The 13,805-nt window shown below is 41.4% G+C and overlaps 1 protein-coding gene across 1 annotated transcript in view; it reads left to right on the top strand.

Moving 5' to 3' along the window:
• The window catches only part of SLCO3A1 (solute carrier organic anion transporter family member 3A1), a 127,920-nt gene extending 126,153 nt beyond the window's left edge, over nucleotides 1-1,767 (top strand). Inside the window, exon 10 of the mRNA XM_088539416.1 lies at nucleotides 1,106-1,767. Coding sequence (XP_088395542.1) covers nucleotides 1,106-1,485 — 380 coding nt within the window. The 3' untranslated portion in view covers nucleotides 1,486-1,767. The remainder of the gene's footprint in view (nucleotides 1-1,105) is intronic.
• Nucleotides 1,768-13,805: the final 12,038 nt, after the last annotated feature.

Below are 13,805 nucleotides of genomic sequence, written 5' to 3'. Positions count from 1 at the left end.
GCGATATTGCCCAGGGCTAGCCTGGGACAGGATGTTGTACCCACCTTGCTCTTCAGTTCCATTAGCAAAGGTGTTCTCGCTTCCTGTCTTAACCTACAGCAATGATTTTATATAGCTTTTTTATTTTTACATACCTTTTTTATATATATCTCAGAAGGAAGAGAAATGGTTTGCATTACGTAGAATATCCACATCATCTGAGTGCTGCACACCCAGTGCACATGTGCTGGCGAGTGACTCCACAGCTGGAACCTGCATTGCCGACCCACGCTTTGCAGGTGGCCTTGGTTCTCTTCAGGGTGAAACACCTTGATTTTTGGAAAATCCTAATACGGAACTGGGGATCTCTGTATATCCCTGTTAGATGAGAAAAAGCAAAGGAGAAAAATATTGTCTTTATTGGTTAAATGAGATCAGAACAATTGCTTTAAGATTGTAGCTCTCTTGAAATCTATGATTGAGAAATGTTCATCAGCAGTTAACTGCAATGATTGTGGAGGAATCTTGCTGTGATATTTCATTTAATGGCGCAATAAAGGTTTCAATTCCTTTCAGCCTTAATCTTTGGCATGTATTGGAGACTGTTTTTTCCTTTTCCTCAGGTCCTGAGAAAGCATTCTCCTGTGTCAGGGAAAAGTCAGGGAAAACTAGCTAGCAATGCCACAGCACATTTCCTACTCCGAAATGGAGTCCTATGGCATTATACAGGTGAACACCTCAGAGACAGAGTTCGGAGTATCTAACCAGAAAGGAACCTGCAAGGCCCTCCTCCCTCATTTCCACTTACCCTTCCACCCAGGCTCACAAGATAAACCAGAAACTTAATAAAAGGCACTTAAACTAGGGTAAAATCCTCCTCGCATTTGTGATATAAGGAGGAATCACTTCCATAAATGTTGAGTCCAAGCTAAAAATTCACATAGTTCATATCCACAAACTTTATTTAGGTTGATTTAATGCATAAAAAATTAGAGGGTATCACAGGCTCTATCTGGGACCATTAACCATGATAAAATACCCTCTCTTTCCATTTACTGCAATCACGTCCCCTCCCTTTTTATCATAAAGATCATAAAAGCACGATTTGTCTCTCTTATCTTGACAGGATTTATCCCACCTCCGCTGATCTTTGGGGCTGGAATTGATTCCACGTGTCTGTTCTGGAGCACGTTTTGTGGCGAGCAAGGAGCCTGTGCGCTGTATGACAATGTGGTCTATAGATACCTGTACGTTAGTATTGCTATAGCCCTGAAGTCTTTTGCATTCATCTTGTATACCACCACCTGGCAATGCTTGAGGAAAAACTATAAAAGATACATCAAGAACCACGAAGGTGGTCTCAGCACTAGTGAGTTTTTTGCCTCTACTCTCACCCTAGACAATCTGGGGCGGGACTCGGTGCCCCAAAATCAGTCGCACAGGACAAAATTTATCTATAACCTTGAAGATCATGAGTGGTGTGAAAATATGGAGTCTGTTTTATAGTGACTATGGATGGACGAACTACATTAATAATGTAAAGGTCCTTTTTTAAAAAAAAAAAATGAAGCGAGAATGAAGAAATATAATTGCAAAGCAACGGCAACACAGGAAACTTTTGTCTTTTTCTCAAAATCAGATCCATCCGGGATTCAGAACAACCTCCTCTTTTAATGGGATCGCTTTTGAAATCCTGTGGGGGTGATGGAGAAAACAGAGCACGGATGTGGCTGGGTACCAGCCCATCTGGTGGTAGTACAAGGCTTCCAAGCCAGAAAGAGATGGAGAGCGTCAGGAGCTGCACAGGGTGGTCGGAGAGCTCACCGAACGGACAGGCATGAGGCACGGAGGAGGAAGAAGATGAAGGCTACGGCAGGATAGGTGTTAGTGTGTCCTGGGGATACGTGCGGCCCGGTTGCTTCTGCAATACAGGCCGGTGGGTTGGCTGGTCTGGGTGCTGCGCCAGCCCCGCGCGCTCTCACGGTGACAGCAGCGAGGGGACGGTGCAAGAGCTGTTCAGCCAGTCACGCTGTCACCAGCCCTGAGTTAAACACCGTGAAAGCTGCTGAGAAGCCTCCAGGTAGCGAGCGGTGTGGTCAAAGTTAACAAAATCCTCCCAGCCAAGGCATCTTCGCAGACTGCAGCTTTGTGGTTGTCTGTGAATAGTTGGGCTCAGATCTTTCAGACCCAGTAAAGTTCAAGACATTTGCTCACACTTGCCAAATGTGCTGTCATTTTTAAAGGGGAATGAATTCCAAATATTTGTCTGTATAGTCCTCTAATAAGATTTTTTTAAAAATGATTTTCAAGTTTATGTTAACCCTTAAATCGCTGACACTTTTCCAGAAGGAGGATTTATTTATGCTAGTTTGGGGAAGAGTCCTGTTTAATTAACCCAAACGTAACGTGACTCAAGGGGTTTGTTTAATCCTCTGCATTTTTTATCCATACGCCTTCATTCTAATCTGCTACCAAGCCAATGAGGACACATACTATGTTTTTAAACAGCTAGCAAATGCACTGTGTCTCTATAAAAATAATTGCCAGTTGGAGAATTATAAATAATATGATGATTTACATAATATAGTTTTTTTCATATTATGTGTGACTCAGTAAATACATATATATATATGGAGAGACTGTTCCTGTTCTCTTCAGTTTTTAAAGATATATATATATAATTTGCAATCTAGAAATTATCTGGTGGATGTTTTCTTTAAAGTAAGTGTGTGCGTGTGCGTGTACAACATGAAGGCAATGCTGACCTTAAATCTTCAGCTCACAACCGATATTTTTTCACCTGAGAAATTCCTCTAACTTCAACAGAAACCTGGTAAAAATAGTAGAATAATATTTCCATCTAGAGGACATGTTGTGCCCTAAGGTCTGCAGATAGCACTTCCAGGGAAGATTGGGTTATAGGTGCAAAGGTGGGTCAGCACTGAGCCCCCCTGACACTTTCCTTCAAATTCTCAAGATGCTCCTACACAGAGGCAGATTTGGCTTTGCCTTTGCAATTGCTATCTTAACCCATGCTGCCAAAATCAAGGGGAAACTTTTAGCTGATTTCAAGAAGCATTGGCTCAAGCTTATACTGCATGTATATTTTCTCTTTTCTGAAAAATTCCCCTGGTAAGCAATACAGAATGGTTGCAGCTGATGAATTTTCCCCAGTCAGAAACGGAAAGCTGACTCACTTCCAATGGAGTAAATGTCAGAAGGGGTTTAAGGGTTAGCATCATTAATCAGAAAGCTCCTTTTTTCCTTTGTATTTTGAAGCTGTTGTGAACTTGCAGACGTTTGGAGACGTAACCTGGCACGTTGAACCAAATGCTGAGTCCAACTCCCACGCAGCTGATGGAGTCACTGCTCTTCCCAGAGTCCTGGTCCATTGCTGGCAGTGGACACACCGCAGTCAGCACCATTACAGAGGGTGGATAACTTGTCACTCGTGTTCAATACCTTTTTAGCAAAATTTGCTCCTATCTAGGCATTTAAATATGTGGGGAAAGGTACCAAACTGCTTCCAGCTATCTGACTTTACATGTATGTTTGTAATTTATGAACACCATTAAACGTTCAACAACAATAAGGGCAAAAAAGGTCCATGAAATAAACTCCACTGTGCCAAATACTCAACAAATATTGAAAGTGTAGCTGTTTGATTGTTGGTTTGGAGCCATGTTAAGAATCATTTGATTAAAGAAAGAGTTAAAAAAAAAGACATAAAGCTATGCAGTGCCATTGTTATGCTGGAGGTGAATGAGACTTTTTAAGCCATTAGATTGGTTTAGTATACAGAGATACTGCATCCATAAAACAATGAATTTGGAAAGGCATAGGGTGCATAACTGTCTCATAAAATATGTATAATTGTCAAGTATAAGCCTTGGAAATCATTCTGTACAGTTTTCTTAATTTTGAAAATTTATTACTTAGAATACTGTCTTTTCCAATGTTAGTTCCTAATTTTATACTACACACACACACACACACACACCTTGAGGCAGAACACAAATGTCACAGAACAGAACCCTCTCAAAGCCTGATTGCTTGAATTTCTGTAACCCCTTTCATAACTTCATTTTTTCATCTTTGAAAGTCCAAGGTGAATGAGAATAACATGCTGACACAATGCCAAACAAACTCCAAATGTTCAAGAACTGCGGTTTGTCAATACAGTTGAAAATCTCCCTTAACCACATTTATAGCAACTGGATTCTACAACACTTTATACATTCATTTTCTTTTTTCTTTTTTTTTCATTTTTTTTCATTTTTTTTTTAATATATTTTTGGTATGTCTGGAAGATGCAGATGTATGGGATTACTTTCATTATTTTTATTCTGTTTCTTAGAACATATGCCTGATTGTTGTTTCATTTCTTACAATAATGTGACCTTTGAAAAGCTCTCCCCCATTCCCACTCCTTTTTTATATTATTATTTTTATTTTTAAGGATATATCAGAAACCTGCCTCATGAAGAGCTTTACTGTCAGAGCTTTGGTACAGATTTGAGCAAAATTTTTTTTCAACAAAACACACAAACAAAAATCTTCATCCATCCCAACAGGCTCTTTGTTTTTCACATTTCCAAAATCACAAGCCAGTTTTACCTGCAACCCATTTTTTGTTACAGAATAATGAGTGAAGGGTCTCAGACATCCTGCTGCTTCCCAAAATGCAAATGGGCCTTAGCCTATAAGCACTTCGCTTCCATCCCACAACTGCCTTAACCATGCAGGAGACTTAGTAGCAAGAAGGGAGTTTAAAAAAGATCCATTGCTGGATGCAGAAATAGTGACATTGTCCATGTAGTTGAGATCCAACATTGGAAGATTTCCCCTGTCTTCAGGGGCTCAGAGGTTCCAGATTTTGTTGTGGTCTCTGCAGAAACATTATTTTGACATCTCTGAGCACTGCGTTCTCTGCAGGGCTGTCCGCTAAGGAATGGGATGTTGGAGATTAAAACTACTTGAGCTTTAGCAGACTCTTAAGGGACTGTCCAGTTGCCTTGCATGACTTCAGACTGGGGTTTCCTTTCCCTTGTATAGATATAACCTAGGGGTAGCCCCAATGGGAGCAGAAGGAAACTCCAATCTAAAACTGGTGCAAATGACACTAGAATCAGTCATTGTTGTAGGGAGTTGTTTTATTTTATTATACATGCTCCTTAAGCATTTTCAGAACTTTTATATGCATTTAAATCATACATCTTTCTGTCTTTGTCCAGATCATCTTGGATGTATTGTGGGACTGAAAAGTCTATCACTTGAATTATCTAGACAAACCCTCCATTCCTTAGGAATTCAACTAGAAGGGCTTCACACTGCCAGAAACCTGGAATATACTACTCAGTGCTGCCATTACAAATCCGAGTTGGGTCTCACCTTGCTGGGAAGGTGAAAAACGAAAGATGCATAAGGAAATTAGCTTCAATTAGCTGAGCTAGCAATGCTTCAGAACGCTTCAAAATTGAACTGATGCGCTGTAGACATTGGAAAAGTGACTGGAGTATTTCCAAATGACTGAGACGCATTGACTGCTTTTTTTCTTAACAAAAAAAAAGGGAAAGGGGGGAAGTGTTTCAGTCCCTCCAATCCCCATTAGAGTTCAAAACCAGCTTCAGCTGGTTTTCATTCATCAAAGTGATGCCGGAGGCAATGCACTTCAGGTTCACCTTTGTCCATCAGTTGGCTGCATATTTTCCAATGAATTTCCAATGAATGAGGTCCTGGGAGACAGAAAGGTGACTCTGTCTAGTCACCAGCAGTTGAACTCCACAGCAAACCCAGTCAACCTCAGGGTTCCCAGCACTGGGAAGCTTTAGCCTCAGAGTTAGCCAGGGCTGTCGCTGCTGTGTGAGGGGGTTTCTCACAGCTGGGTATGTTGGGCTTGGCATTTTCTGTGATTATGACAATCTTGGTATGTTTATTCTTGTCATGTGACATGGGGAAGGGTTGGTATTAAAGACATATGCAAATGTTTCACTACACTGATGTGATAACGGCTCTGTTCTCTTTTCTACAGAGGTTTCCAGACACACTTCCACTCTACCTTTAGATATAGGCATCCTCATCTCTACCCCCCTAACTTCCCATGAGCTATCTCTGCGGGCAGGAACAGGCAGGTTCTTGCTGTCTCTCTCTAGAGCTGATTAACTCCTGTGAAGTTCATAGGGTTTCTGTGTGACGGGTAGAGGATCTCTGAATATAAGCAATAATACTGAACAACTCTTGCTTCCTTTAGGACTTTTTACTTTCCTTACTCTAATCATAATTCCTTCTTCCAGCATCCTATACTCTTGATGTGGCTTACTGTCTGCTGGTGGCAATTCCAGGAGACTTTGAATATTTTACTTTAGTTGCAACATGATGCCCCCATCCCCACCACCTCCAACCCCACAGGAAGACCAAGACCCAATTGGTGGCAATGTGGGCAGCATTTTTTTTAAGATGGTCAACCAAGTGATGGAAGCTGTTGGCATGAGGCAGGCCTCCCTTCAGTTATCTCGTGATCTGGAGTGATCCAAGATAGGAAGAAGCTAGCAGGGCACTGTTGCTGTGCTTTCCAGAGTCCTCGAAATAACTCAGTGCTCAACTTTCAGTGATGCTGAATGGACATATCCACTTGACCGCTTCCTGAGACCCAGGGTTTGCAGTTTCCAAAATGACCCTCATCTTGCTTTCCTCAGCAGCAGTTCTTCCTTCCTCCCTATGCTAAAGCACAGTTCAGCCTACCAAGGTAACGTAGGGTTCAGAGTTATTGACTGTCATTTAAATTTGCTTTAGATATCAGCAGGTTTCACTTAGTATCACATACACTCAAAATATCAAACCCTTTTTTTCTGCTTTTATAGACTAAATCTGTTACTTCTTCTAGGCTATAAATGACATTTTCTATCATTTCATTGACATTTCTAGCCAATCTAAGTGTTAATACAATTGCTGTGCTAAAAAATGGTCTTTCAGCAGTTCTTAGACATTAGGTAGTTCTTTATTAACTAGTGTTGCCAAGTACAATCTTTGGCTGTGATCTGTTACTTGAATTCAGCGGAGCAGAACGAAGCTCTGTGTAATCAGAAGCAAAACGGGTGTCTTCTTTTGACAGAGTAAGAACACGGGCTTTCCTTCAGGCTGCAGTTTTGCCTCAGTTGTTGAGCATCCTTTACTCCCAGGAGGGCACCGTGAGTTTATGTCAACAGAGGACTCCATTTAGATGGTTGCAAGACTAGGACTCTTGGATGTGTGTAGCATTTGTACTGTTTTCTTGGTCAAAATCTTGCATGAGGCTCTTAAAGGAATGGAGTGATTCCAGGGAAGTGGTCTTTGGGAATACGGTATTGACTGTCTAAGGTGTTTCCCCCTTTTCTTTAGACTAAGTGTGGCACAGCAGAGTTTCATAGCCTGGTGAGTAACAAAGTACAAAGGAAAAGACTAGCAATACCCTGACATTTTCTAATGCTGGGCTTGTTCTACATGAGGTTGGTGTCTGCAAGTGGCAAAAAGCAATAAGAAACTTGTCAAGTCCAACTCAGCAAATAATTTATAGGAACTTCATAAATGAATTTTCCCTTTTACTTTCTCCTTGTGAATTGCTGAGGAAAACTAGAAAATACCTCTGGTGTATTTGCAAGGTCATTTCTGCATATATTCTCTGGCCTGGAGGGGTTTGGAATGGCTTTGTTGTAATTCAGACAAGTTAGTTTGTTCTTACTGGACATAGAAATCATTGGGAAGTTTTTGTTCTCTAGTCAAAGGCTGAATTTTCTAATCAGTACAAATATTTAGTGCAAATGTATGTGATTCAAAACTGAGTAAGAAGAACCTTCCTCAGTGCCAAAGGGCCGAGTGCCTTTGGACATACATTGCTTTAGGACAGCCAACATGTTGGCTTTCAATTCGGAATTCACTTTCCAGGACTATTCTCTGACAGATGCTTGAAATTCTCTGCTTCTCCTAGTCTTCCCACCACTTAATAAATTCATTTTTGTAATTACTAAGAGCAAACACAAGAAGAGTATGAACCTAGACAAAAACAAATTGGTATTAAGGTGGAGCAGGTGGTAGATATTTTATTTGCAATGTTTGCACAGCTCTTAGATCTGATGCAAAACCTCTCTGGAATCAAAAGGTTGTGTTTAGCTGAACATACCTTAGTTCTTCCCAACTGAATCTTTAGCTTTTAGGACAGCAGGAGGCTTCTTTCCCTAACATGTAAATCTTGGCCTTTTTCTTCTTATGGCATCACACAAATGAGTGCATTTACCTTACAACATAAACTGCATCTCAGTGTTATATATATGGTGCCTCACAACACTAAGAGTGTGAACTTGAGGGAAAAAGTAATCCCTGGTCTTCACCCATGATGCTTTGTGCAATTTTGGATGATTATGATCCCTGTTGAAGAATCACAGCCATTTTCGTAAAGTCTCTGTGAGTCTAAAACTGCTCCGTTGATCCCAGGTGGCCTGTAAGCTGTGCTAGTAGATGTACAGTTTGTCTACATACCCGTATTGCCTTGAAAATGTTTTTGGTTGAAAGTGTGGTGATGAGAATGTGCAAAACAGTCACTGACAAATGTTAAGGGTTGCCAGTGGTCTATAACCACCAAAGTCTGGGAGTCTCCATGTTCACACATGAAAATAATCCCCATCGTCCACTTTTGGAAAGGATCCATCTCAGAGCAGGGTTCACAGAAATAAAAAGTATAACAGCACTGGGTAACGTTTCAAGCAAAAGTAACCTCTTGATTCTCTTTGGTGCAATGTCCCTAGGGAGGAGGGCTGGGGATGGGAGCAAGGGAAGAGCTGTGACCTATTAAAACCCATAGTGCCTACCACTCAAAATGGATTGCTGTATTGTATCATATTATACGTGACTTCCATGTAAATAAAGTACAATAAATTTGATGTTCATTAGATTTTTGATACAAGTTGAATGCAGTCTGCAGATTTTTTTTCCCCTGCTGTATGTACTTAAATCACATTCCAGTCATGGGGACATTAGGGGCTATGTGAGCCAGAACTGCCTAAGTGGCATTAGATGGAGAAAAAAAATGCAATAAGGCTATTTTAAAACTCCTTTTGCCCTTTACAGATGAGACACAAGCACCATCAGACAGCCCACAGGGACTGGGGGTGCTTACATACACAGGAGGAGCAGAGCTCTTTATTTGAAGAGGTTTGTGAACAGAAGAGACAGCAGTGCCTGACATGCTCTTGGCCGTGCTTCACTCACAATGGAAGAAAAGCAGTGTTTTAGCGGGGCTGATTTCTCTTGCATTATTTTTCTGATGTTGATCAGGTGCAAATGATTTGCTTACGTAACCTTGCTATTCTCTGTCCTTGAGATCCCCCAGCAGCAGCTACACTGGAGCAAACTGAGAGCTTAAAAGTCACGGCAGATGTGGAAAGAAGTTCTGATCCTAACGCAAAAAGCTGCCTCTCCCATGGCTCTGACAAACACTAAGGGTTTTTTTTTTTCCAGTTAATATGAACATTAGGAACTTACTTCCTTAACTCACTCCCTTCTTCATCCTCATGTCTCTCCATGGCATGGTAACAGAGAACAAGATACTACTACATAGCAATGAGGGGCCTCTGTCCTCCAAACCCTGCTGCATCCCATACCTGGGCCACTGACTTGATGGCAGGACATTCCTCCAGTTTTCAGAAGCTCAGGACTTCTCTGGGAGGTGTTTGAGGCTGGTGTACAGGTATAATCTCCAGCCTGTATTTGGAGGATACTTCCATACTGACCACATTTTCGGAAAAAACAAGACCATCCCACTCAGTTTTTCACACGTGTGGCTCAAAACTCCCCCACAGAGTTCTTTGGAGGGTCCACAAAAGTGGAGGAGAATCTGCCTGCCTCAGAGCCAGACCTGCCAGTGGGGTCTGCCCTGAGTGTCGCCTGAGCAGAGCGTTTGTCAGGGTCTGTACGTGCAGAAGGTCCTTCCTGCACAGGACATCTCCTGTCTATGTCAATCCTTTCCCACACTGCCCAGTGTTCCTCTAACAGGTGGAAAAAGTGTTCCTCAAAAAGGTCTTTGAAGTGTGCTGGTTTGATTGATGGTGATTTTGCAGACTTTCTGCAGCATTTCTAAAATAATCCAAAACCTGGTTGGGAAAAGTAAATATTTCACTGTACAATTGATTTTGAAAGAAAAACAAACAAACAAAAAAAAGAAAGAAAGAGAAATCACATGCTCGATATATTTTGAGTACTGTGTTCTGTATTTTTGCAGCTTATATTTTCAAATGAGCAGTTTAGAAATATGTGATGTGAAATACATACTGTAAGTTTCCTGTAAATGATATTAAAACCACTATTTTCATTCTTTCCTGTCTCACTGGATGATCACTTTGGTTTTACCTTTCTTCACTTCTTGGCTAGCTGGGAGTTGTCTCTCCCAACAAGTTTCCAGTTTTGGTAAAAGCAGTTGAAGGCTTAGATTGAAGATAAAGGGTCAAAGTGGAAAGTTTACCTGGAATGTCAGTGGGGTTTACCATTTTCTTTATGAAATATTTTGAGAAGGAAGACCCCAGTGAAGAAAAATGTGTGACAGAGAGGGCAAGACAGTGATTTTTGGAAAGACAAAGACTCAGTTGAAGTTTAATGAATAGTTATAGAAAAGGAAAGAGACAACTAGGATATCCTAGATTATTGCAGGAACTTGAACACCTGGAAGAAGGTGTCAAGAACAAGAGTAGTTCAGAGGCCGCATGAGATGAGCAATTATGAAAAATGCAGGATGTCTCATTGCTGACTAATTTGTCAGCAATGAGCAATTGTCAGCAATTTGTCAGGAAAAAAAAAAAAGGTGCTTTTGGCTAAAACAAGAGTTTAGTGAAAGAGTTGAGCCCTGCAGAGCACCCTGAGCTCATGCAGCTGTTTTTCCCCACTGCTGGAGAAGGCTTCTCCATTCATCTGCATCAAAGCAACAGGGTAAGTTTTCCCCAATGCCTTGAGTCCAAACCAGCACAGTGGCACCTTTGCAAAAATGTCATGATATCCATTTCTATTTATTTTGTCTGTGTGATGGTCAAAATAAGAAGAGACACTTTGTTGACTCATTATTTCTAAATGTTTCAAGCCTGTAGTTTGTGAAAAGAAAATTCTTCCTGAGCTTCTACAAAACAAGGCTAAATGAGGCACTTACATTCAAAACAAGTAGAGTTGAGTATTCAGTTATTCCTTGCTTGCTTGTTTGTTTTAGCCTCTCCTGTTCCTTCTCTGTTTTTTGCAAGGAAAATCTTCCATTTTACTGTATATAACTTGAATCCAGAGCTGTTGTTTTGAACAAACTTTCATAGAAGAGAAGTTTTGGAGGCCATTTCAGAAGGTGGAAGGGAAAGAGGAATGTTGGAAAATAAATTGTTAAATGTCCACAGAGAGAAATCCTGGGTTTTGTGCATTTATTGTTTTGACTGTATGGCTTCTCCTCACTCTAGCCACTCACTAGTATGGTATTGGCACTGACTCCTTCTGTCAGCATCATTCCTCCGTGCTCCACTGGCTGTTCCTTACAGGTCCCCCATGCGCCTGTCCCTGCAGGACCTTCCTTCAACCATCCCAGACCTTGCATCTTGCTGCCACCTCTGACAGAACACACTTAATTGGGTATTTACTGAGGTGTAGTGTGGTTTGGATGCAGATTATTAACCTTTATGTCACCCAGAAGATATTACACCTGGTAAAGTTAATGTTTTGAGACTGGAAGGTTAATGTGTTAGTGCTTAGCCCTGCTTAATTAGCTGCAGTGCTGCATGTGTGGCCATGCTGTGAGTCTCGCCTTAATTAGAAAGGCCTCATCTGGAAACCTTTTCACAGATGGGTCGCATTAACAGCCTAAGAAAGGTTGCCTGCCTCCTTGGCCCTCTGTACTGCATCTCCTCCTGGCTGTTTGTGGAATTTGGGTAAGCTGTTTACATGGGGTCAGCCCCAACCAAGGCTCAGTTCTGCTCTCTAAACCTGGGTGTAGCCACGGGCAGTGACTGGTGATGAGTTCTAGGGATCTCCCCACTGAAAAAGTGGTTGCACATCAAGGAATGAGTTTAGCAAAATACTTTAATCTGCACTGGGTTTGCTGCCTTTAGGTGCTCTTTATGGTGCAGCTGAGCTGGATGAAGTAGTTGCTAGAAATAGTTGCTTGAAAGAATTTGTTTTGGTCTACTGTTCTGATATTCCTTTGCTTGCTACCTGAGCGTGCCCTGAGGTGAATGTGTATTGGAATATGAGTCATGCAAAAAATAACCTGGAGGTGAGGAGTAGAGAATGCGGGAAGAAAAAACAAAATCCCTGGAATCGTGAGCTTTTGTACAGGGAAACTGGTTTGAAGATTCCTACTCAGTTGATCAGGAAGACAAAAAGGCCCCATGTTCCTTATGCCAGGGCAAAGATAACTATTGAACTTAATGGGAAGACCCCACGTGAGTCTTCTTGCCAGGAAAAAGTGGTTTCTGTGTTAAAAGCAGCTGCCTGCTGACTCACGGCTTCCATTCCTGCCTCCTGATGTCCATCTCCCAGCCCTGTAGGGACGGATCCTGGCACAGACGGCTGGTAAGAGGTAATGAGTTTAGACAGGTGTTTTCAGCAGGACGGGAACATAAAGATTTCTCTTTCAAATCTTTCTCTTAAATAGCAGGAGCTTTCCTGACAGCCACACACCAGTTCATGTTCCTGTGCTTTGGATGTCGACACAAAGGGGCTTAGATTCATGTTCAGTTCACAAACATCCAGTGGCCTTTGAAAAGTTATTACACTATTTAATGTTTGTTATCATTTTCCTGCTAACCCTTATTGCTCCTGTAAATCAGAAGGATGGAAGCAGAGGGCATCCAACAGGTCTTGAGTTGCCAAGCTAGGCCAGTCCTGTCCCAGGATAAGATGAATTCTTCTCCATTCCCCGCCTCTAAAAGGATACGTTGGTTGCTGTACTGTGAAGGACATGTGTGGCATGTAACTACTAGAGAGACTTGCATATTGAGCTCGTTAAATATAGACACTGCTTCTACGCAAGGTAGAAGGAAAGCACTTCACAGATTTCCGAGTGATGCTGTCTTCTGTGAGCTGTGTTGCGGCAATATCTAACGGTCCCTGTCACAAAATGAGACGTGATGGAGACAAATGCGTTGCAGACTTTGACAACAGCAGTGCCTATGATCTACACAAAAGATAACCAGATGGATGGTGATAAATGAGGGATACAGGAAGGAAAAAAAGAATTAATCTTTTCTGCCTGTTTGGCAGGGGTATTGCACTCCAAGACCTGTCCAGGTTTCACAAGTCAATTTTCAACAAGGAAATACAGCAGCATAAGAAGGAATCTTAGCCTCCAACAGGTATCTTCTCTGTAACATGCTACATTTCCTCTTTTTCATGATGAGACACCTGCCCTTCTCCACACATTTCTTCAAAATGTGCAGACAAATGCAAAACAAACCGCTAAATACAGCTGGTCACAATTTTCTCTAGGAGGAAAGAAAGTAATTTCCTTAAGATTATGACTTTTCACGGGAAGTTTCAATTTCAGTGGCACTTCTACCAAACAAAATCTTTTGATGAGTTAAAACTGTCCTGTTGGAATTGTATCATTTTGAGGTTTTTATTTCTGAAACTACAGCTTAAATTCTATCGCATACAAAAGTAAGTGTTTGGATTTTTTTTCTTTTTTTTTCTTTTTTTTTTTTTTTTTTGTATCCAAATGAAATGTGTTGATTGCCTTAAAGCATTTTGCCTGGAAAATGGGAGCAGACACTGCTGCTGCAAGGGAAATGCAAGACCACACAGTCACCTAGCAGCGGGCCATGTTCTGGTGAGAG

The sequence above is a fragment of the Tinamus guttatus genome, unplaced genomic scaffold, assembly GCF_059628265.1.
Source record: "Tinamus guttatus ecotype Peru unplaced genomic scaffold, ASM5962826v1 Tinamus_guttatus_pri_ptg000004l, whole genome shotgun sequence".
In the NCBI taxonomy this organism is placed as follows: Eukaryota; Metazoa; Chordata; class Aves; order Tinamiformes; family Tinamidae; genus Tinamus; species Tinamus guttatus.
Note: the sequence above shows the minus strand (reverse complement) of the source record. Positions and strands in the feature narration are given on the sequence as shown.